Source organism: Drosophila takahashii, chromosome 3L (genome assembly GCF_030179915.1).
Source record: "Drosophila takahashii strain IR98-3 E-12201 chromosome 3L, DtakHiC1v2, whole genome shotgun sequence".
NCBI lineage: Eukaryota > Metazoa > Arthropoda > Insecta > Diptera > Drosophilidae > Drosophila > Drosophila takahashii.
In genome coordinates, this window is record NC_091680.1 from 15,794,037 (window position 1) to 15,816,918 (window position 22,882).

At 39.6% G+C, this 22,882-nt stretch overlaps 6 protein-coding genes and 1 long non-coding RNA gene across 7 annotated transcripts; 3 read left to right on the forward strand and 4 right to left on the reverse strand.

Annotated features, from left to right (window-relative positions):
* Nucleotides 1-232: 232 nt before the first annotated feature.
* On the reverse strand, nt 233-2,862 carry LOC108067660 (microfibril-associated glycoprotein 4-like). The gene is made up of 4 exons (XM_070215381.1): nt 2,764-2,862; nt 1,287-1,366; nt 438-1,228; nt 233-380 (listed from the first exon to the last, which is right to left on the reverse strand). Exons 2-4 carry the CDS (start codon nt 1,359-1,361, stop codon nt 245-247), a joined length of 1,002 nt encoding a protein of 333 aa, XP_070071482.1. The 5' UTR covers nt 1,362-1,366; nt 2,764-2,862; the 3' UTR covers nt 233-244.
* Nucleotides 2,863-4,427: 1,565 nt separating this feature from the next.
* On the forward strand, nt 4,428-6,786 carry LOC108067691 (phospholipase B1, membrane-associated). The gene is made up of 3 exons (XM_017156832.3): nt 4,428-4,663; nt 5,170-5,967; nt 6,362-6,786. Exons 1-3 carry the CDS (start codon nt 4,475-4,477, stop codon nt 6,635-6,637), a joined length of 1,263 nt encoding a protein of 420 aa, XP_017012321.2. The 5' UTR covers nt 4,428-4,474; the 3' UTR covers nt 6,638-6,786.
* Nucleotides 6,787-10,349: 3,563 nt separating this feature from the next.
* On the forward strand, nt 10,350-11,168 carry LOC108067710 (uncharacterized). Its single transcript, XM_017156865.3, has 2 exons — nt 10,350-10,691; nt 10,780-11,168. Exons 1-2 carry the CDS (start codon nt 10,634-10,636, stop codon nt 11,082-11,084), a joined length of 363 nt encoding a protein of 120 aa, XP_017012354.2. The 5' UTR covers nt 10,350-10,633; the 3' UTR covers nt 11,085-11,168.
* An 843-nt stretch (nt 11,169-12,011) lies between these two features.
* On the forward strand, nt 12,012-14,899 carry Ir76b (Ionotropic receptor 76b). Its single transcript, XM_017156814.3, has 5 exons — nt 12,012-12,580; nt 12,951-13,290; nt 13,451-13,644; nt 13,862-14,163; nt 14,217-14,899. Exons 1-5 carry the CDS (start codon nt 12,125-12,127, stop codon nt 14,827-14,829), a joined length of 1,905 nt encoding a protein of 634 aa, XP_017012303.2. The 5' UTR covers nt 12,012-12,124; the 3' UTR covers nt 14,830-14,899.
* Nucleotides 14,900-15,820: 921 nt separating this feature from the next.
* On the reverse strand, nt 15,821-18,069 carry LOC138913061 (fibrinogen-like protein 1). Its single transcript, XM_070215322.1, has 4 exons — nt 17,932-18,069; nt 17,470-17,559; nt 16,340-17,403; nt 15,821-16,279 (listed from the first exon to the last, which is right to left on the reverse strand). The coding sequence occupies exons 2-4, from the start codon at nt 17,539-17,541 to the stop codon at nt 16,129-16,131; spliced, it is 1,287 nt and encodes a 428-aa protein (XP_070071423.1). The 5' UTR covers nt 17,542-17,559; nt 17,932-18,069; the 3' UTR covers nt 15,821-16,128.
* Nucleotides 18,070-18,412: 343 nt separating this feature from the next.
* LOC108060792 (leucine-rich repeat-containing protein 56) lies at nt 18,413-20,209 on the reverse strand. The gene is made up of 2 exons (XM_017146655.3): nt 19,880-20,209; nt 18,413-19,312 (listed from the first exon to the last, which is right to left on the reverse strand). Exons 1-2 carry the CDS (start codon nt 20,207-20,209, stop codon nt 18,428-18,430), a joined length of 1,215 nt encoding a protein of 404 aa, XP_017002144.2. The 3' UTR covers nt 18,413-18,427.
* Nucleotides 20,210-20,534: 325 nt separating this feature from the next.
* LOC138913152 (uncharacterized) lies at nt 20,535-21,922 on the reverse strand. The gene is made up of 3 exons (XR_011418777.1): nt 21,821-21,922; nt 21,595-21,758; nt 20,535-20,917 (listed from the first exon to the last, which is right to left on the reverse strand). It is a non-coding gene; the product is annotated as an uncharacterized lncRNA (long non-coding RNA).
* Nucleotides 21,923-22,882: the final 960 nt, after the last annotated feature.

Here is a 22,882-nt window from a genome sequence, read left to right on the forward strand (position 1 = left end):
ATTGCGAAAGGCATACCTTCGGGCACCGTTAAAACATTTTCTATAGTGGACAATATTATTAAAAATATGAAAATTAAAAAAATGTATGAATCAAGAGGAGAAGGTCAAACTTTCCAACTTGTAATCCAGAGCCTTTGTAAATACATTTTGGAAATGAAAAACAGAGACTTTAATGAAACACTTTCCAAAACATTTATTTATAAAAAATTTCAAACATATACATAGGTTTAAAGAAGACTTTGATTCAGTTCTGCATTGGCCTGATAAACATTTTACATGCTTTCAAAGAACTTCTGCCGCGCTTATTCCAATTGCCCCACCAAATTCCATTATTGTCCGTCAGAATGGTTTCGGATTCATGATAATATCCATTTAGGTTACTGAAAAAATGTAATTAGATTAATTATAGGAACTTGAATATACGTTTGTATAATTACCACTGAGAGCCAAGCCACCAAGACCAATGAAGCACTTGGCCTAAGCCGAAATATAAACATTGGAAGTGTTCGAATTTCCTATTCACAGAACCTGACAATGCATCGCCAGCAGTACCAGAGTAGTTCCCAAGGGACTTTAAAGAGTAACCTTGAGATTCGCTTCCAACCGAAAAGTTATCATATCTAGCAAAAGTAATGGAACCATTAAAGTGGATAAGTTGAACGTACAACTCATGTCTTTGACTTGTAGTAAGCAAATGCAGTTTCTCGCAACCAATCCAGAATTCTCCCTTAATATTTCCAAAACCAGCTTTATAATTGTAATCATGATCTAGTTCCATCTCGCTAAAGGAGACACTTCCATCGATTCGTCGCTGGATTACCATCCAACCCGAGCCGGCAGAAGGGATATCCTGAAAAACAGCTTCAAAGTCTTCGAGACCAGGAATTTCAGGGATTTCACTAATTTGTTTTTCATATTTAACCTCAGAGGACTTGGTTATGTTCTGATTATTGCTTAGTTCGAGTGCCTTTTTCAATTCGTCATGCATCTGCTTCATCTTGTAGTCATTATATTTTTTTGTCAACTCGATGGAAGCATTTAAGGACTTTATTATGTCTTCCTTATCCTTTATTTTGCCTGCAAACAGATCATTCCTTTCCCTTTGGTTTATGCAACTTCTTTCAGAATCCTCCAGCTTTCGCTCTAGAAAAATAATTCTTTCGTTTAGCCTTCTAATAATCCTGTCTTGTTCCCTGGTTCTGATTGCAATATCTATATCACAACTGTCCTGAAATATAAATTTATTATTAGGAAATTCAGTCATGGGTAATTATATATGTACTTACAAAATTATTGTCAATAGATTCTTGGGAGGATCCTTGAGATGACAGCGAGAGATTGTTAAGTTTATCAGGACTCATAGTGACTGAAAATTATAAAAAGAAAAATATGAATGTAAGCTTTTTCATCAGCAAACTTGAGACAAATTTTGGTTGCCCGAGTTCCTTTCATAATATTTAATTTTCACCGAGCTCTTATATTTCATAAAGGTTACAAATTTTCACGCTTGTGTATTATTTTAATAGTTAGTCTATTGTTTCTATTCCATTTTCAAAAACCATAAGTACAAACAAATTTCTAATCTTGAATCGGTTATATTCTCGTCTGCTTATCGCATTCTCCCGCCCTTTTTGACATCATAAACTTGATGGGAATTTCAGTAGTTTCCAATCTTACAATTTTAAAATTGTTTCACCAAATTCGCATTACAAATATTACAAAATATTTATTTTTAAGATATAGTTTTTTTGTTATAAAGGAATTTCAAAAAGCGATTGTTTTAGACTCGAGAAACTTGCTCTTGCTCTTAATCCGCTCACTAACCGTTGGCAAATAAGAAATACAACTAATCTCAACCACTGCTTAGTTCTCCTGATAAGAAGTGGCGTGCAGCTTTTTTCATTATATGTTTTAACAACACTAATTGATAGTAGTACAGATTGAGCTTTTTCCAGTATCAGAAACGTTTAGCTGAACTAGTTCTAGATCTTTTAATTCCATTTAAAAAATAAACGAAAAATTTTTATAAAACTAAAAAAGGCAACAAATGTGTCGTAACTTGTTTTCTTTTTAATTTTCTATGAAAAAAAGTGATAAGTTGGCCATTTTGTTTTACCAAACAAGCAGAAGACATAAAAGTATATTGTTCTATTGGGTATACTCCTTCATTTGCTATTTCTTTCACATAAATTGAAGCCCCTCAATTGAGTGATATCAACCCCAGACATCTTCTAAGATTAACGTCGGCTCTCGGTCGGATCGTATCATCCTCCAAAGTGACATCTAGTATACCACATATAAGTTAAAGCGTTCTCCGGACTGGCTGCCTACGTCATAAATCAGCCAAGAAGCTGACTTGACTTGATGTGGATGTATTTTGCTGTATTTTCTGTATTTTGCTGTGCTTTGACGGTTCCTTCTTGTCGATTGGGCTCGTTGATTTATAACAAGTTGCTGCTGCTTCTTCTCCAGATTCGTTGTTTGGCTTTAATTGCTGCTGGCCGTTATTTTTGTATTGACACAAGGTTAGTCAATTGCACTAAAGGCAATCCAAAGGCACAGGGTCTTGTATAGGAAGTGTTATTTGCGTCTTTGGATCGGAAATAAATAATGGATTCCCTGCCGATGCGAATGTAAATTTCTTTGTATCTCTATTCTTTTATGGCCATCCCCTCGGCTATTAAAAATTTCCATCGGCCAATTAGCGTCCATAAAGGGGTATCGTCTGGACCAAAGTCTGAGCCAGAGCTCTTCTATTTATACACCAAGTGTCCGATTTTATTCCCGTCCGCAAGGCACGACGATGACTGGGCGGACTTAGAATCGCGATCGCGAACGCTGTTTCCACGCATGACAGGTGTAATAACCGCTGGAAACAGTGTCTGGGGACTATTTTTATCGGCCCGAACGAAAGTGAAGATCACATTTAACGCTTCGCAGTCGCTTCAGTCGGCTTCAACCGGTATGTGTCTGTGAGTCCGATTCCGAATCCGAGACAACCAATATATATTTTCCTACTTTTGTTCTGTTTCGCCAGTCTCGCACATGCGATTATTGTGGTTTTTTGTTTTTAGTTGTATTCCATTTTATTCTATGCGTAGTCGTCGTGCGCTGCCCGCTGGGACTCACTCCGTATAAAATCAGCATAATCAGAAATTCTACCCAGCAGTTGGTTCTAAGCCATCGTCGGAGCCGCACGCTCATCGCGCTTTTGGCCTGGAATAGATAGTTGATCGCGGCTTTCGATTTTCTCCGCCCACTTACCTTTGCCCCTCGAGTAATTGTGCAATTCGTGTGTGAAAATAACAATTGCAAGATTTACACAAGACAGAAGTGAAGTGAAAATATATTTGGTTAGAGATCAACTAAAGATAATTACAGTCTTTTGCTGCTTTTCGGATTATTCATATCTACATAAATGTATACACATAAGAAGGTATGATTTCGCGTTGTTCTATATATTCGCGTTCGCTTCCTAAGTCTTTTGTTTCGCGTGACGCTGAAAGGAAGCAAATTCGCTTGGCTAAATGAAATCGAAATTTAAATCAATCTTTATCACAACTGGATTTGGCACGCTCTCTAGATGTCTAAGTCTTATATAGCCCCGCTTCGGTTTCCCTCTTCCTCGACACTTCCGCATGCAGTCCAGTATAATTTGGATAATTTTAACCATTTTCGGCAACTTTGTGAACTTAACTTTTTTGTTTTCCTTTTGCAATTTTAATGAATGACTTAAAAGTTGTATGCATAAAATACGGTGTTGATTTAGATCTTAATACAACGAAGTAATAAATAATGAAACTTGCCGAATTGGTCGCTTTTGTCTCTTAAAGTAATTGTGTTAAAAGTGTCTGGATCATAACACATTATTATCTGCAATAAATTAAATAAATTAAGCTGTTATTTAGAGCGAGTCTTTTAATGGCTAGAAATAAATAAATAAATAAACAGCTCTTCAGAGGGTTTCTAGATTGTACGAATCTAAGCATCTTAAGGAAAACGTTTATCCATAATAATACTTAATAATACGGTGTCTTTATCGAGTTCCATATGAATAATTAAAATCTAGTTTCGCTGCCATGTGGAGGTATTTCATCAAAATATTATTCTCACCTATCCAAATTGATTAGTCACTTCGCGTTATTTGTGGCTCCGAAAGATTTTGTACCGTAGCAACAAATTAGCATAATGTGGTCAATATTATTTAATGCTAAAATGTTAAAATTAGTCGCCGCCAAGTCGATGAAGCCAAAACAAAAGCCAAAAACAGCCGAAAGGTGAATAAACTGAAGGGGCCTGAGCGCGGCTTCTGTGTAATTTCTTGGCCAAGCTGGGGGAACTGGTTCAAAGACGAGGACGTCATCGGCGAAACCGAAAGTGTAGAGCGGGCGGGCTTTAGAGAAGACGGGCCCACAGACCTGGTTAAGACTTACATGGCTTTTATCTTATCTCTCGCCAGAAGCTGCCATTCGAGATGTCATCGGGTCGGCTAATTTGCTTTGGGCTCCTCTTTCTGGCCGCTTTCGGCCCCGTGACGTCACAGCGAACGTCACTGGACGTGGCTCTGAAGAACGTCTACAGACCGCTGCGTCTTCTGGGCCTGGCTTTTACCGGACGATCTGGTGACGATCCACAAAACGTGCAGCGCGTGCAAATCGCGGGGGTAAGTCCAGTGAATAATGCAATCATTGATCCGGATTCGATTTGAGCACTTTCTGGCATATATTTTCTTTTTTTGGCGTTAAGTATTTATTCGAAATGCGGTCAAATATACTGTTATTTCAATGTTTAATTGACCAATTTGGTGGTGGATAGGTGGGGAAATTAAAACTTTTCAATTTTTAATATAAACGAACTATAAAAAAAACATTGAAATATTTATATTAAAATTTAAGGTTTTTAAAACGAAAACAAATGTAGGAATATTTTGGGTTTAGTATTAACATTTTAATAAAATTAATTTGTAATTTGTGAATTAATCAATAATTTATATTATTTTAGTTAATTTGATATTTTGGATATTAGTTAAAGTACATTTTATATTAAAGTAACTTTTTTTTTTCTATTTAAGATATATTATAATATTATCATAAATATTTTTCTAACTTCCACATATTTTGTAATCTCTAGACATTGATACTAATTTACTTATTTCCGAACTTGCTCCAGAAAACCCAGAAGTCGAACCCTCGTACGCGAGCCCTACTGGAGTTCTGCGATGCGGAGCACGGACCCGGAAAAAGGAGCCAGGAGCGACCGACCAGTGTGCACCGTCTGCGACCCGGTGACATCGATGTGATTGGAGCCATGGGCGACTCTCTGACCGCCGGAAACGGGATCTTCGCGACGAATCTCCTCCACGTGACCGTGGAGAACCGGGGCGTCGTGTGGTCCATTGGGGGTCAGTATGACTGGCGGAAGTATCTCACGCTGCCCAACATCCTGAAGGAGTTCAATCCCAATCTGTACGGATATGCGATCAAGGACGGGATCTCCACGGACCGCACCTCCCGCTTCGATGTCGCCGAACTGGCCGCCATGTCTCGGGATATGCCCTATATGGCCAAGGTCCTGGTGCGGCGCATGCAGCGGGATCCCAAAGTGAACATGACCTCCGACTGGAAGTTGATCACCCTCTTCATCGGCAACAATGACTTTTGCACCGACATCTGCTATTATCCGGAACCTGAGAAGACGGTCGACTGGCACGAAAGGAATATGCTGAAGACCTATCGCTACCTCAGGGACAATGTGCCCCGCCTTATGCTGAACATAGTGCCCGCCCCCAATCTGCGGTTCCTGACCAACCTCTCGGGTCTGCCGCCCATCTGCTACAGTACCCTCCGCTTCGAGTGTCCCTGCCTGATGGGCAAGGGCAAGGAGCAGCTGGACTATCTGGAGGGGATCATGAAGCGCTGGATAGCCAAGGACACGGAGATTGCCAATAGGGAGGAGTTTAATACTGAGGTGAGATTTAGTTATCAGTAACCAGGGAATGGGCTAAAAACTCGACGCTATTTTTAAAAATATTCCGCAAGAAAATCTTTTTTACAAGTTAATTAGTATATAATAAAGTATACGGTCTTTTAATTCAGTTAAACAAATCAATATATTTTAATATTGTAGAAAATATTAATATATTGTAGAAAATATTAATATATTGTAGAAAATATTAAAGTAGTAGAAAATATTAATATTGTAGAAAATATTAATGTAGTAGAAAATATTAGTATTGTAGAAAATATTAATGTAGTAGAAAATATTAATATTGTAGAAAATATTTTGATTTAAGAGATTTTGTAGTATTGCTAAATATTATATTATAAAAACGTTCTAAAAGTTATTCCTTCTCCCGTTTCAGACCTTTACGATAAATGTGCAGCCCTTTTCGCAGTTCCAGGACTTTCCGCGCACGCGTTCCGGCCAAACAGATACTCGATTCTTCTCGCAGGACTGCTTCCATCTCAGCCAGCGAGGACATGCGTCGGCGGCCAACTCCATTTGGAACAATATGCTGGAAATGCCCGAAGAAAAGAGTGGTTTCGCCACGCATCTCTTCGAGAAATTTCTCTGTCCCACCGAACAACGGCCCTTCTTCATCACCCGGGAGAACAGTCGTCCGGAGTTTGTGATCTAATCCAAAGTGGTGCCTGCCCGTTCCCCTCTGTGAATTACTCCCTGTGATATCGCGCCTAAGTCTTCTTTCCATGTTTGCCTATGTATTTGTAGTTTTAATTAGCCACACGCTAAGTGTAAATAAACGATGATAGTCAGAAAGTCAAATAAAATAATATTCTTGAATTACGTGAGTGAATTTTGCTTGGCGAATTTCCATATATCCAGCATAAACGGTGGGCACGTGTTATTCTTTTGGCAGAGTATGGAAAACTTTGATGGCAGTTGACATCGATTACAAGCGATCCATAATAATGAGAAAATATAGCGGTTGAGTAGTTATTTTTATGTTCAACTAAAAAAAATAATCATAAAGTTTCTACCGTAAAATATTAATTCAATCGGAAAGGAAAAAAAAAATTGAAATAAAACATATTTTATTATTGTATGATTTAAATATATCGTTTATAATTTCTTTTGGAATCGTATTATTTTTTTCACCTTTTTCGAATTAAGTGTTAAAAGTAAGTCATCCATAAAGTTACAACAATAAGGCAGGCATATATATTTAACTGCTCAAATTGATTGTAAGTATAGATCACAGCCAAGAAACCAAACTGGTTTTGCTAAAAGAATTGGAGTAAAACAGAGTTAAAGCAAACATTTATAGCACCTCCTAAATAATGACATAAACCTAATGAGCATGTGAAAACGAGACCCACATAATAATGTTAATTATGTGTTGCCTGTTACTATAATCGCCTTAACAAATCGTTTCTTTTGTGCCTCCAACGGAGTAAATTGCTCACTCTTACGAATGGAGTTGAAATAAAAATTAATAACCCATTAAGTGTCGGCAATAAGGCAGTCGTATATTTTCTTAAAACATCTCCCAGCTCGTTATGAAGTTGCGAATCACCGCGTGATAAGCGATAAGAGCTGCCGATGACACACGACAAACAGTCCGTAGATGGGCGCGTCATAAAACCTGTTACAATTTATTTATTTATATTTTTTCCCCAGTCAGCGTGGCACACGCACCAGCGGACATCAATAAAGCCGGATCATAATTGTAGTTTAATTCGCTTGCCGGGTACTAAAGCGAATTTTGCTCGCCCGTGTACGTGATTTCGAGCGGGCTAATGGTCCCCGCCGAGCCCCATTTACTCCGCCCCCTCAAAATCACCCGCTCAACGGTTTCGCTGTCTGGTGCTAAAAACCAGCAACAAACATTGGGTAAACAAATAAAAAACACAACCAAGCAGAAACATCAATTATCGCATTTATTTCGAGAGCTGGCTTATTGCAGCATTTCAAAGCCGGCGCATTGTCATTGACTTTGAACTTGAGCCCCGTTTATCCCCCGCATATCGGTCAGCACATTTTTGGGCTCCGATTTCGGTCTTCCATATGTACGCATATATGCGAGGCATGGTCGACGAGTTTCTCGTATTTTTCGCAGTGAGTCTCCCATTTGAACCTTGACCAGAGGAAAGTGTCTCTAAAACTGGTTATCAATGCGATGTTTTTTGCATATCCTATGACACATTTTAAAACATTCAATCAGAGTAAGCTACATTTTTGTAAAATTAATAAGATCCATTTAACCATTTCAGTTTTACGAATTTTTTTTCCTCTTAAGAAATGATTTAATACTTAGTTTAGTTTATATATTATTTTATTTATTTATTAATATTCATCAAAACATTTATTTTATCACATTATTAATTTTATGGACTTATAAAAAATATACTACCTATTCATAAAATATTCACAAAATAGGTGTTACTGCAATTATAAAAAATCAACTAAAGTTTAAATGGGAAAATGCAAATTTATATGTTAATTTAGTAACCCGTTAACTAAGGAAAAACCAGATAGACTAATGTAATTTGCAATGCCTCAATTGATTCTGTCCTCGTAGATATCTTATTTCAATAACATCAATTAAAAGCGGGGCCTGGTGACCCATTTTAATGAGTGCTTTTACTGAATGAGCTTTGATCGGGGGATGAGTATCTCTGGATTGGAATCCGGACACTGTGTACCAATCAAGTTGTCAATCAATAAATAATAATTTTATTAAGTCACAGACCGTAAATATCGAAGGTATCAAAGTATAATTACCTGTTTTATCTGCGACTTTGTATTCCCCATAAATTCAAACTCGTTTGCTTGGCGCCAATTAAAGCGCCATCAGTGAGTAGAATCCAGTACCAACTTTAGATACGATAGATATCGTATAATATTCATTAGGGGGATTCCCTAAACTGTTAAATTGCTGAATTGTTGAAAATTCAACAAAAAATTTCAGCAATTAAGGGAACGACCCAAAATGGTTCCTGTTGAATTTTCAAACAGCTGTTATTTGTTGAAAAGTTTCACGGAACTTAAAGCATGTAAAATTTGATTTATTATTGCTAGTTACTGTCTAAAAGTGTTACCAAGGTAAAAAGAACCACAAATATGCTTTCTAAGTTTATTTTAAAATAAATAATCCGTACTGGTGATACTAAAATGTTACAGAGTTGCCATGACTTTTAAAAAAAGGTGACAACTCTGGCTTTTCAGCAATTCAACAAAATTTTCAACAGCCCCGAGGCTGATGAATTGCTGAAATTTCTGAAAGTTGACTTTGTATGGAACAGCTGATTAACAGCTGATCAAAATTCAACAATTCAGCAATTCAACAGTTTAGGGAATCCCCCTATTGTGAATGAGTTATACATTTAATACCCGGTAATCAACAGGTTTTTTGGGTATATTATTTTCACGAGTGTCTTGAACCGAAACTTCTTTAAAATTTGCCTAAAATTGCTAAATAAAATTGAAGAAGAAATTCAACAATCTTTTCCTTTATTTAAATATTGAATTCTATATTTTACTTGACGTATGTGTGCGTTATTCGAATAAATAACTTTTGCTTCTCCTAATATTTTAAACCAAAGCATGCAAATAACTGTTAACCGTTTTTTTCCTTACGCTCTACTCCCGAGAACAACCGAAAAATAGCATGCCCCTCGTTCTCTCTCTGCGCAGCACACTTCGTTTCCTTTCGTTTTGGTTTTCGGTTGAGCCTTTTACGTTGAGCTGTTCGTGAGACGCTCTATTACGAACCTCGTTCAATGAGAGTTACGAATGTCGCTCGCACAGGGAGACTTATTAAAAGACCGATTGACTGAAAAAGTCATCGCAAAAAGTCTTTTCACTAATACAACTATACAATGTATTCCCTTTGAAAGTACTTGCGAGTGAAAGGGAGAGCAATATCGCCCAAGCACCCCTTCAGTTCTGGCGTCCCATATCGGGGACAATTCCTTAGGCCAAACGCTCGGCCGCTGTCGACGTCAGCAGAGCAGTCGGTATTTATATATTGCGCTCTCTTTCCTTGTCTTATAATTTGTTGTTGTACTAGAGGAAAAAGCGGAACTCCCATACAATTTTCTCTATGTGGCGTCCTCGGTGCGTCCTCGAGTACAGATGACCTGTCCTCGGGTTTTCCTTTGGTGATTACTGAGGGAAAAGTGACATCTGGTACTGAAGGGACGTTAACGTTAACACATGCGCAAAAGACTTTTTGAAACGTCGTTCAGGAGCAATCAGTCTGTAAGCGAGCCGAGCAATAGAAAGCCGAAAAAACTGCTCGTCGCCTGAGTGCGAGCAAAATTTCTGTACGAACAATTCAATCGGTTGCTCTCTGATTGTTTGCTCAAAGTCTCAGAGAAAAACAGTTATTTGCGAGCTATGTTTTAAACCTTTTGCATATTAGCATAAATTCAATTCAAATATGTTTACAAACAAACAAAATATTGCAGTTTATTTCCTAAGGTCTTTGGCTTAACAAAGTTTCACAAAAAATGGTTTCAGGTATTTTGGTAATGAAGCGAATGACCATAGCAGATGAACAAGAAAATCGTTGACAAAGAGTTCTTGAATTATTCTGCTTACCCCGCACTCTTGATATTATAAATTGCCATGCACTTTGGCCCGAGTGGCGCATTTGCGGAAATTTCAAGCCATGAGAGACAATAATCAACGGTTCCAACTCCAAGCAGTGGCAACAGTTTTCTTGTTGGGTAAGGTTCAGTTTTCACAATTATGTTTTCCGTTAAAAAAATAAAAAATGGTTTATTTTGAATTTACTAATCAATTTTGAAATAATAGTTATACAGCTCTGCTTTGCCTTGCCCACCGGAAATGACATAGACATGGATGGGAACTACCAAAACTTCGGAAGTGGACGACCTGTGGATTATCACACGGTAGTGGGTCATTTCAAGGATTTCTTTATGTACCTGCCCGTGATGATGACCACTATTAAAGAAACCATGTCTGGATTCCCGAAATTCGCCGAGGGTGTTCGCATCCTGACTTCCGGCAAAGGACGAGTCGATGGTGAGGACTGCAAGTGCAGTCAAAATGCATTATCAAGCGGCGAGCTTCTGGACACAAATAGTCGATTTGGTTGATCCAAATCTGAGGATTTTGTAGATACTGTACATATGCATAAATCATAAATAAAAGAGAGGCCGTCAAAAAACAAAAATCAAATCTAATTTCTCTTTGATTTCATCTCATATCCCATTTTATGACGCACAGTTCTTTGTTTACAAATATCTCAAGAGGCAGGCACTCCAGAAAACATCACTGTTTGTAAAAATCCTGCATCAGCAATGAGTGGGTTTCAGATTTCAGAAAGGAAGTCTACATTTTCTGAGTACAAAATATAAAATACCACAAAAAATTAAATGGTTTTAAGAAACAAGTGGCCTGATTACAAAGAAGAACAAATAAAATCCATACAATAATAAAACCCATTATAATTATTATTTCACAGTCATTAAACGAAACTATCGACGATTTTTAGCCACAAATCGGGAAAATAATTAATTTGTTTGCCGATGACTTTGTGATTTGCCTACCCAAGGAGAAAATCAATTCGGGGCACTCGATTGGGGACATTTCAATGGCCAAGCCCAAGTATCCCGAGAAGCTTCCATGCCCTTGAAAGAGAAAATTGGTTAGACAATGACTACGCAAGACATTCATAACCCACTTTGGCTGGACTTGAACTACATACATATTTATACCTTCATATTTCCAGTTATTTTCTTAAGCGGTTAGCTGGCTTATTAGCCAGACCCATGGGAATGCTGACAACTTGCCGCGGTTGCGAGTGGAATGGAGCCCAATCAAAGCCTCGAATCTGCATTCCACGGGTTGTGACCCCCTCAAAAAACTCCCTTTCATGTTTGCACTTGTCATTATTGTTAATTGTGTTTGCGGGGTGGCCGCCGTGCATGCATGGACTATATTTACATAGCCGTTCGAACGGCCGAGGCGGGACAAATGTAATTCAAAGTGTCCACTTTCCGTTTCAGTGAGTTCCGCGGCGTTGTAAGGAACGCAACAGCATGCCCAGGAAGCGCAAAAAGTGGAATTACTACTAAAAAACAGTAATAATACTGGAAAGGATAATACTTAGGAACTAAATTACGTATCCGCCTCGATGGCCACTGGCATCGAGCTGCTGGTGGCAGCCGCCCTTTGTGCCGCCTGTCCCGCTCTAAACGAATCCCTGCCGTCGAGTCTCATCGTACTCGGCGAAGTCGGCATCCTGCCCACCGAACTGCCCATCGATGTGGAGGCCACGGATGCCGGACTGGATGAGGACGCCCCCGCGGAGACGCTGGAGTCCATCATCAGCAAGAAGATCAAGCTCCGCGAGATGCGGGAGTGGATCGGGGGCAAGCACCTGCGCATCGGCACGCTGGAGGACTATCCGCTCAGCTACACCGAGGTCCTGGAAAACGGCACCCGCATCGGCCACGGGGTCTCCTTTCAGATCATCGACTTTCTCAAGAAGAAGTTCAACTTTACCTATGAGGTTTTCGTGCCCCAAGACAACATTATCGGCTCGCCAACCGACTTCGATCGCAGCCTCATCGAGATGGTCAACAGCAGTGTGAGTAGCCTGGTGGGGATTGGGTAGGGATAATACCTATAGCTTTGCATTCGGATATTTATGATTTTAATCAATTAAAAGCCACTTAAGGTAATGACAGTAATTTTTGCATTTTAGTTGGAATCTCTCTTGTTATATTTAATATAATTTTACAATTGACTGATATATTAGTAAATTTACGATTTTTTTAAAATACAAAATGTTAAAAATTTAAGTTAAAAATGGAGAAACATGATTTTTGCAAATATTCCTATTTTTAAATCAACAATTTTTTGTTTATTCCAATATAGGTTTAATACTTTTAAACAGCTGATGTATATTAACTTCTTGGTTATTTAAGATCCCTGATAAATACTTAATATCCCTTTAGGAAGTGCACTTGGCTGCGGCCTTCATACCCTCGCTTTCGGACCAGCGGAGCTTCGTTTACTACTCGACCACGACGCTGGACGAGGGCGAGTGGATAATGGTGATGCAGCGGCCAAGGGAATCGGCCAGTGGATCCGGGCTGCTGGCGCCCTTCGAGTTCTGGGTGTGGATCCTGATCCTCGTCTCGCTCCTGGCCGTCGGCCCGATCATCTACGTGCTGATCATCCTGCGCAACCGGATGACCGGCGATGGCCAGCAGACGCCCTATTCGCTGGGCCACTGCGCCTGGTTCGTCTACGGAGCGCTGATGAAGCAGGGCAGCACTTTGTCGCCCATCGCAGGTGGGTTGGGGTTGTGGTTGGAACTGCGGCTGCAATTAGGTTAAAGTGCAATCGAGCGGCCGAGATAGCAATCGCCAAGCGCTAATGGGCCCGCTGATTGCATGCGGGTCGAGACACCAGCAGTTTGTCGTTCTATTAAACCCATTGAAAACCATTACAGACTCGACCCGGCTGCTCTTTGCCACCTGGTGGATTTTCATCACGATACTGACGTCCTTCTACACGGCCAACCTGACGGCCTTCCTGACCCTCTCCAAGTTCACGCTGCCCTACAACACGGTCAACGATATCCTCACGAAGAACAAACACTTTGTGTCCATGCGGGGCGGCGGGGTCGAGTACGCCATTCGAACGGTGAGCGGGATCTCTGGGGAGAAATGAATTAGTTGGATATCAGGAAAATATGGAAAAATCGAATGAGTTAATTTTAGTTCCTTTAAAATCCAGAAAAATTAAGTTATTACATCGTACATTTAGTTGTGTCCATTAAATCAATAATTTGTTTATATTTATATAGCACAGACAATTTCTAGAAATCCAAGATAATAAAACATACCGTTTTCCTTTTCAGACCAATGAATCTCTGTCCATGCTGAACCGGATGATCCAGAACAATTATGCCGTATTCTCAGACGAAACTAACGACACTTACAACCTGCAGAATTATGTGGAAAGGAATGGATATGTTTTCGTTAGGGATCGGCCGGCGATCAACATAATGCTGTACCAGGACTATCTGTACCGGAAAACCGTGAGCTTCAGTGACGAGAAGGTCCACTGCCCCTTTGCCATGGCCAAGGAGCCGTTCCTGAAGAAGAAGCGCACCTTCGCCTATCCGATTGGCTCGAATCTGAGCCAACTATTTGATCCAGAGTGGGTGAGCTGATGGTTATGACGCATAAATAAATCAAATTGCTCCTTTGCAGGCTGCTCAATCTGGTGGAGTCGGGCATTGTGAAGCATTTGTCGTCCAAGGACCTGCCCAGTGCGGAGATCTGTCCGCAGGATCTTGGCGGAACGGAGCGACAGCTGAGGAATGGCGATCTGATGATGACCTACTACATAATGCTGGCCGGTTTCGCCACCGCACTGGCCGTTTTCAGCACGGAGCTGGTGTTCCGGTATGTCAACAGTCGCCAGGAGGCCAACAAGTGGGCGCGCCATGGAATCGGACGCACGCCCAATGGCCAGTCGGTGGCTCCGTCCCGCTGGCTGCGCGGCTGGAGGCGATTGGACAGCGGACACGGCCAGCTGCTGGGCGCCTCCACGCACGGCCAAAATGTCACCCCACCGCCGCCGTACCAAAGCATCTTCAACGGTGGAAGTCACGGGGATCCTCTGAATAGATGGCGACGACCTCTAGGCAATGGAAATGCCATTGGCAATGGTGTCCTACTGGGCGGCGACTCTGAGGGCGGCGTGCGGCGCTTGATCAACGGACGCGACTACATGGTATTCCGCAATCCAAATGGACAGAGTCAACTGGTCCCCGTTCGATCGCCCTCGGCGGCCCTCTTTCAATACAGCTACACTGAGTAGATTTTATTATTAGTGATGGGAAAGTGAACATTTTAATTAAGCAAAATTATCAATTTACTATTAACTGAAAAACATGTTTAAACATATGTATGTACTTGAAAACACCCATGTAACCACCACAATCAAGACGTAGACATCGTTCTAGTGCACTAATAAAAAATAATCGTATACTCTGTGAAGAATCAAAAGTAGGGGAGAGTGGGGGAATTTCGTCACAGGGGCAATTTCGTCACCTGCAATATCTCGGAATCCAAAAGTCGTAAAAGTATATAATTTTTTTGTTTTAGTCCTTCAAGACGGCCAAACACAACCAATGCATTTGTTTTGCACAGAAGGCCAAGATAATTAAGCTATAATATTAAATGTGTTTTAACAGTTCAAAAGCTACATTTAGTTCTCGACGAAATTTTTTCTGTATGCCACAATTCAAAAGGAATAAGATACACGATTTTTTATATAATACACAGTGCTATAATCTGCATTTCTGCGTCAGTGATTTTTAACTTCGCGACTAATTTCGCAAGAAAAATAATTATTTCTAAAAAAGTACGGTCTGGGGAAATTTCGCCACCCTACGCTAAGGGTAAATTCGCACCTATTTTAAATACATATTTTTATATTTGACGAGCTAGCTAACGAACAGACTACCAGCAGCAGCAACAAATATAGGACGTCAACAAAAATGGTACGCTCGATCAGTGTAACATACTTACAGGCGTAAAGTTCCCTACATTTTTCAGGTGACGAAATTTCCCCAGTTGTGTGGTGATTTTACCCCCCTATGTGGTGAGATTGCCCCAGTATATTGGTTTTACTTTTTAATTTTTTATAAATCACCAAGTTAATTAAAAAAATAGGGGAATGTCACATTTTAAAGCTTAGTGCTAACCGCATTCAACAATAAAAATAGAAATATGATAACGTGTCTCAAGATGGACAATAAATAGCTTTGAAAAAATGCTGACGAAATTCCCCCACTCTCCCCTATTTATTATTTTGAGCTCGGATCGTTTAAATTTCTTTTTATTGGGATTATACCTGCATACATGTATCAAGAGAATCACTGAATGGCAAGTTAACTAAATGTTCACAGTTTCTCATTTAAAAATTATTCTGCATTTTAAAGTTAAGTTCATACGAACTAAAAAATGAAATCAAGACTCAAAAATGTTAATGATGTGGTACTACAGATTAACATTGATAATTTATAACGTTTAAATAAAGCTCTTCATTAAGCATTGCAAGCAAGCATATAAAAAGGTTTATTATTAAGTAATTAATTCAAATTTTAATATTTTTTTATCCGTACCAAAATTTTTGCCTTATTAGCATTTTGCAGGATTTAAGAGTACATCTTGTATTTCCCAGATACCAATTACCCCACCAAATGCCATCGTACAACTCGCCGCTGAGAACTTTTTTTGCTGCATGGTATCGACCATTCAAAATACTGAAAAATTAAAATGATTAAAAGGATGAAACTTTCGGTAACTTGTAATTCATTTTATACCACTGATAGTTTTTGTTTGGTTTAGTTCTCCACCAGGAATAGAATGATTTGTTTGGATAGGTCCAATCTTCGAAAACTTGTTTCTCATGATCGCGCAATGCATCTCCAGAGTTTCCCGAATAGTTACCTAGGGACTTCAACTCGTATTTCGATTCTTTGTTTCCAACTACAAAGTTATCATATCTGGCATATGCGGTTACATCATCAAAGTCAACGAGTTCAACAATTAACTCATGCCTTTGACTTGTGGTTAACTGATGAATTGTCTCAATACCAAGCCAGAAATCCCCGTTAATATCGCCAAATCCAACTTCGTAACTATTTTTATTTGTTACGCAGAAATCTATTTTACCATCAAGTCGACGTTGAATGACCATCCAACCGGAACCCGCAAAAGGTAACTCTTCAAATACTGCCGTAAAAGGAGAAATACCTTCTGCTTCTATAAATTTAATATGGGGTTCTATTGAATGGTTTAGTAATATGGTTGTGTTGTTATTTTGCCTTTTAACTAGTTCATTTTTTATTTTTGAATTATCTTCCAATTCTGACAATTTATCATTTAACTTCTGAATTGTTGATTCAACTTCAACCATTTGATTATTCAGTTCATTCACTTGAACGTAATCTTCAAAATTCTCAAGTTCGTCCTGGTTTTGGCATTTTTCCTCCAAATCTGACAACTTATCTTTAAACTTCTGCATTGTTGATTCAAGCTTAACAACTTGATTCTTTATTTCATTAATTTCTTGTAATGCTTTTCGTTTTTCACTAATATTAAGATTTTTGGTCAAGTCAAGATTATTCTTCAAATCAATAATTTCATTCTGCAAGTTTTTGTTTTGGCTCATTAAATCAATCGACATTTTAAACGATTTTATAAAATCGTCCTTTTCATTAATGATAGTATCTTTCTGCTTCAAACTTTTTCCAGCTTCAGCCAATTGCATCTCCAAACTGCTGATTTTGTTATCTTTTCTGGCAAGTTCCATTTTAAGTTCTTGCATTAGAATTTCATGGTCGCCAGTTTCATTATCATTTCCTAGTTCTGAGTCACTAACGACCTAAAATATATAATTATATTTATATTATAGTTAAGAAAAACATTTGATATATATTCATTATTTTACCGAAAAGTTCTCGGATGCTGAATCCTCCATAGCTTCCTTTTGTTGGTTCAATGGATTGGTTGACGTTTCCATTTTAATTTTTGTAATATTCTGCAAAATTATATTGTATAATATAAATCAATGTTAAAAATTTAGTAATGACATAAAATCGATTTGTATGCAGTGGTGAAATCCTTCATTGGAATTTATGTGTGGATATAATGAACATGTAAGTATGTAAAAATGTCTTGTGACAGATCACATACATACATACTTATATAGCAAAAAATGTAGGTGATCAGTGATCACACAAAATAAATCAGCGACTATAAAAATGTCGCTTTATTTATCCTAATATACATTGATTTTAATGACATTTTTCCCTATTTGTAGTAGAATAATAAGTTCTTAAGAACTGGCTGGCAAAGCTTCTTGGAAAAACGAGATCAAGGAAATCGACATACAAACAAAAATCAATCTTACCGAGCGAATTAGAATACTGTAATTATTTGGGAGCGTTCCATGAGCTCGCTTGTTTATGATTATTTAAAGAATCGCGAACTCAGCTGAACAGCAACGATAAAACAAACAATTACAGAAGAATCACTGGAATACAAACGCTGGAAAAAAGCGGTAAAAGTATAGTGCTGCAAAACGATCTCTTCTAAAAGTTCCTAATTTATTCCCTTGTTGATAATATACTAAAATAACCAAGAAATACCACAATTTCAGTGCTATCACGTCAGGAAAAGAAATAAATTAATTTTAAACTGACGACGGTTCGGACTTAAAGAATATAAATATGTAAGCCTTTAAGGCAAATAACGGTTAGTAAATGCTTTTATCTGTGAAAACTATTCACAAATTTTATTGAATTCCATCAACTTCACCGTTAAGGTTTTCGAATCCTACTATACATTATTTATAATACATATACGTTTGGAATATGATTGTGGATATAAGATTAATTTTTCCAGCTCTAGTCCAGCGTTGACTGTGGACTGAAGGCATAGTGGGATGACTGGACGTCGAGGCTGCTGTTGGAGGAGCAGGAGCTCATGGAGGGAGCCCGCGTGGACCTGGCCGAGGAGGCGGACGACGATCCGCTGGAGGAGGAGGAACTGACCCAGGCGTGGCCACTGCGCCTCCGCCGCTGACGCACCAGACCCAAAACCGATCCTGCCACCGGAGTGGAGGCGGAACTGGCCGACATCTGCCGCCGAAGGCTGGCGTTCAGGGAGATCTGAACGGGTTCCGGAGCAGGTGCGGTGGCCGGACGTTGTGCCGTCGTCGCCTCCGAGCCAGATTCCAGATCGCTGGAGGTGGAGGTCGGCGAAGAAGCCTCCACGATATCCACCGAAGCAGTTGGAGCATTCAAGACCCGTCCATCCAGCAGTTGCAAAGTGGGAACACTTCGCGCCAGAAGAGATCTATAGAGGGGCAGTCGGCAGACGGGATTCCCCTGCAGCTCCACCTCCTGCAGCTGCGGACACATGCCGAGGAAGGAGAGCAGGCCCAGTTCGCTGATCCGGTTGTTCCTGGCCCTCAGAACGCGCAGGTGGACCAGTTCGGCCAGCGGATCCACCCGTTGGATCATGTTCCCATCGGCGATGAGCACCCGGATGGCCGGCAGTCCACTGGTGCCGTCGAAGCTGTTCAGGCCGCAGTTGCTGATGTCCAGCCGGGTCAGCTGGAGGAGGCCGTAGCCCAGGTCCCGCAGCGAACTCAGCACACTGCCACTCAGGTCGAGGCTTTGGAGGCGCGGCAGGAAGAGCGAGAGGCGGGACAGACTGATCGTGTAGGAGATCACGCGCAGGCGCACCGACTCCACCGCCTCCAGATCCGTGCGCTGTGTCACGCGCCGCTGAAAGGACATCAAAAGGATATTTATAAAAAAAGATTTATTTATGTAACTGTTGTTCATTAATATTGGGAACCTATTCTATGTTATTCCCACATTTCGGGAAAATATTTATAATGCATCAAGCCTGTAATTAATAACAGAAAGAATTAAATAAAGTATACAAATTTGTTACCTAATTCATAGTCTAATTTAGCTTGTAAATTTGTAAAACTAGAATTGTTTAGCTTAAGGCCCCGTAGCTATAGCTAAATTTAAGTTCGCCTGTAAATTTTACATTATAGTCGAACATTAAATAATAATAATTTATAATGCACTTTCGACTTTAAGAACTTTAATTTCTTGAAATCTTTATATGTGGAAGTAATATAAATTTCATTCGATTTTACGAAGAATAATGCTAAAATGAATTGTTTATCGCATTTTTTTGTCGAGTTTTAGAAGTTATAAGAGAACATAATAATGAATAAAATAATGTTATAATTTTTTTTTTATGATTAAAATGGAACTTGGAAGAAGTGGCAGTGCTTGCAAATAATATTTCGAAACAACATATTTTATTTGGCCTACCAGTAGCTCGTCCAAGGTCGGTTCAGGGGCTTGTTGAGGCAAAACCACGGGCAGCAAATGAACGAAGGCCGGAAGGTGTTGGGTCTCCTCGGTTATGGGCACATCCCGGTCAAACGAGTTGCGGCGGCCCAGTTGTCGTCTATTGAACTGTAGTGCCCGCTGCTGCTGCTGGGCGGGATTCTGCTGGTTGAGCCGGACTTCAGGCGGAGGCATCCGGACCTGGGCCAAGGCCGCCGGGCCAGGAGGAGCCAGTAGAATGGGCAGCTCCGCCTGAAGGGAGTGATCCGGAGATGTTTCCAGGTACTCGGCAGGAGCCTCCAGCAGCGGCATTATCCGGTTTGTTTAGTTTAGTTTAGATCCTTTTTTAATGCCCGGCTCTGTATTTTGACTGTCTTCATTGACATAACAACCTAAAGGTTTCCATGGGCAACGCTCAGTGGTGGAAAGGGTGTCATTATTTATTTGTTTTAGTCTTGATGGTATTATATTTAAATACTATTTCCCGAACCCTAGATAAAAAAATAAAATAATATTTATGTCAATGAAACACCGAAAGGTTGAGAGCTTTTTTCGAAGTTTTTTATTTGGCTTATTTTATCCTTTCAGTTATTAAAATCCTTTAAAATCTAATTTGGTTATGTCTGGTAGTTTCAAGCAAACAAGTGGAAATGTTTCGACTTTAAAGTGCAAGAATTTGGGTGAATAAACTTTCCCTGTGGCCCTGCAAACACTATATAAATCGAGTAAAAGGTCTTAGTTTGGTTTAAATGTATATGAATATGTGTATCGATCTGCCTTTTTGCAGCATTCCTCTGCTCGCCTTTATTACTCCTTAACCGCATTTTTTTTGGCAATAAGCCCACTGACGTCAGTGTGACGTCATGGTCGTGACGTTCGCTTTTCACAAACTCTCTCTCACGAACTTTCTTTCTCTCTTTCCTGTGTCTGTCCGCATTTGGGAGAGCTTGGCAAGAGTTCTCAATTCCCTTTATCCAGAGGCGGATCTTAAGGGGGGTGTTCGTGGGTTCGGGATGAGACCTATAAAAGAAAAATAAATTAAATCCATAGCTAAACAAAAATTAAAAAATAATTCTGCTTAATTTTACTGAACAATTTAATTAGTTAAATTTTCTTAAAACACTTTAATACATTTATTTTTATTTATATATTTATAATTATTCAATACTTGTTTTTATGGTATCCCCTAGATTTTCAGGATCCGCCCCAACACAATCTTTGGCCATTTCAAGGGCCATTAGCTAACAGCAACGCCAGAAGGCTCCCCAGTCTGTCTCCCTCTCTCGCTCTCTCCCTCTCTCTCTCTCTCCTCCTGAGCCTCTCTTTCCCCCTCTGGTTGGCTTTACTATAATCAAATTTTCCTGACGCCTGTCAAGCTTTTGCCGGCTTTTGTGAATTTTCCGTGGGGGCGTTTGGGGTGGTGTTGGCTCTTAGGGGAGGCACTGTTGTTGTTTTGGTTTTGGCTGGAGCTTTTTCCATTGACGTCATTAGAGGCGAAAGCTGCGCAGTGAGCTGACATCCTACCACGCATTTATCGATTACACAGGGGAGAGAGTGGGAGAAAGTAGGAAAGAGCGGTGGAGAAAGGACGTACGTGTGGGCGAATTCGGTTTTTGCAAATGCTAGCGAAAAATCGCACTTAAATTTTATTTTGAAATGTAAAAAAATTAAAATAAAATATAAATATTTTATAATACCAAAAATCTCTTTGAAGTACACACACTCTACAAAGATTATATTTAAATTCCACTCATTGATAAAAATGTGATATTTCTCTCAGTGCAGCGCAGCTGCTTCTCAAGTGTGGGTTCAGGTGTTGCCAATAAAATCCCATCTTCAGCTCGCACATTTTTATAGATGCCTAAAAATAGAATTTGTCAATAATACCAACAAACACAGGCACAACAACACACAAACACACACCCGAAATGTGTGGGTGCCCGAACACGCACTGTTGACGTCATTGTCCTTAAAGCTCTGGCGCTCTCCTTTCGTCCCGTTACTACGTTACAACCACAGCGAAACTGGCTCTCTCACAATCTCTCACCAAAAATACCGTTCGGCTAATTATTGCTCTCTTTTCGACGTAGGCGTCGCTGTCGCTGTTAACAGTGGGTTAACTTAACAGAGGCTTGAGACTACGATAAGAACATTCGACATTTGTCTACGTGAAACGTCAAAAAGTATCCAAAATACAATAGTTAACGGTCTAAAAGGTGTAAATAAAATAAATTTTAAGTTTTGAGTCAAAAAACTCAAAAGGTAAATTATTATTTTTGGATAAAGGGACAAATAAAATCAGTCATAATTTCCTAACACAAAGATAAAAAAAGTTAAATTCAAAAATTGTTTTTAATACATTTTTAATTAGCAGACAAATGCTAAGAATCTTTAGTTTAGTTACCCACCTTGTATTAATATATTAGCTATGATATATTTTAATATTTTTGCCATTTTACTAAAGTCGTTCTAACAAAAGCGGTTTCTGTGTCAGCCCTAATTGAGTCTATCGCAAACTCAAACCTGGGTAGAACATTTGAATACTTTCCTAGACATTTCCTCCCACTAAAAGTAACAGTTTCTGTAATTTTCCCCACTGTTAAAGGCGGCAGCGAAGTCGACGCCAAAGAGAATTGGTGGCTCCAAAGTCGAGAGAGCAAAATCTATTTAAGGGCCACGCCAAGTCCAAATCGTTGTTATTGCAGAACAGTTTTTCGAACGCGTCGCTTGGGTTGCGGTTCCGTTCGCCTCGAAAAATATTGAGAAATATCAGAGAAAGCCATGGATAAGGCCGAGTGAAACAATCACGCGATAACGTAACGTCAAAGGATTGATATTTCCGAGGGTACAGCATGTTTTCAGAGCGTTGATGATACTCGATTCGGATATATTCGATTCGGATAGTGAAGCCTTGAGGAAAGGATATGCCACCAGCTCGCAGCTGAGCTGCATTCGCTGTCCTGTGTCGTAGTGGTCGTGTGTCCT

What these genes read in the sequence shown, in the direction of transcription:
- Ir76b (XM_017156814.3), top strand. Translation starts at nt 12,125, where the DNA reads ATGGCCACTGGCATCGAGCTGCTGGTGGCAGCCGCCCTTTGTGCCGCC. An exon ending in TCGAGTACGCCATTCGAACG is followed by an intron (nt 13,645 to 13,861) that starts GTGAGCGGGATC and finishes TTTCCTTTTCAG; the next exon opens with ACCAATGAATCTCTGTCCAT. An exon ending in AGCCAACTATTTGATCCAGA is followed by an intron (nt 14,164 to 14,216) that starts GTGGGTGAGCTG and finishes GCTCCTTTGCAG; the next exon opens with GCTGCTCAATCTGGTGGAGT.
- LOC138913061 (XM_070215322.1), bottom strand. Translation starts at nt 17,541, where the DNA reads ATGGAAACGTCAACCAATCCATTGAACCAACAAAAGGAAGCTATGGAG. An exon ending in CAGCATCCGAGAACTTTTCG is followed by an intron (nt 17,404 to 17,469) that starts GTAAAATAATGA and finishes TATATATTTTAG; the next exon opens with GTCGTTAGTGACTCAGAACT. An exon ending in CCAAACAAAAACTATCAGTG is followed by an intron (nt 16,280 to 16,339) that starts GTATAAAATGAA and finishes TTAATTTTTCAG; the next exon opens with TATTTTGAATGGTCGATACC.
- LOC108067691 (XM_017156832.3), top strand. Translation starts at nt 4,475, where the DNA reads ATGTCATCGGGTCGGCTAATTTGCTTTGGGCTCCTCTTTCTGGCCGCT. An exon ending in AGCGCGTGCAAATCGCGGGG is followed by an intron (nt 4,664 to 5,169) that starts GTAAGTCCAGTG and finishes AACTTGCTCCAG; the next exon opens with AAAACCCAGAAGTCGAACCC. An exon ending in GGGAGGAGTTTAATACTGAG is followed by an intron (nt 5,968 to 6,361) that starts GTGAGATTTAGT and finishes CTCCCGTTTCAG; the next exon opens with ACCTTTACGATAAATGTGCA.
- LOC108067660 (XM_070215381.1), bottom strand. Translation starts at nt 1,361, where the DNA reads ATGAGTCCTGATAAACTTAACAATCTCTCGCTGTCATCTCAAGGATCC. An exon ending in AATCTATTGACAATAATTTT is followed by an intron (nt 1,229 to 1,286) that starts GTAAGTACATAT and finishes TTTATATTTCAG; the next exon opens with GACAGTTGTGATATAGATAT. An exon ending in TGGTGGCTTGGCTCTCAGTG is followed by an intron (nt 381 to 437) that starts GTAATTATACAA and finishes ACATTTTTTCAG; the next exon opens with TAACCTAAATGGATATTATC.
- LOC108067710 (XM_017156865.3), top strand. Translation starts at nt 10,634, where the DNA reads ATGAGAGACAATAATCAACGGTTCCAACTCCAAGCAGTGGCAACAGTT. An exon ending in GGCAACAGTTTTCTTGTTGG is followed by an intron (nt 10,692 to 10,779) that starts GTAAGGTTCAGT and finishes TTGAAATAATAG; the next exon opens with TTATACAGCTCTGCTTTGCC.
- LOC108060792 (XM_017146655.3), bottom strand. Translation starts at nt 20,209, where the DNA reads ATGCCGCTGCTGGAGGCTCCTGCCGAGTACCTGGAAACATCTCCGGAT. An exon ending in CGACCTTGGACGAGCTACTG is followed by an intron (nt 19,313 to 19,879) that starts GTAGGCCAAATA and finishes ATGTCCTTTCAG; the next exon opens with CGGCGCGTGACACAGCGCAC.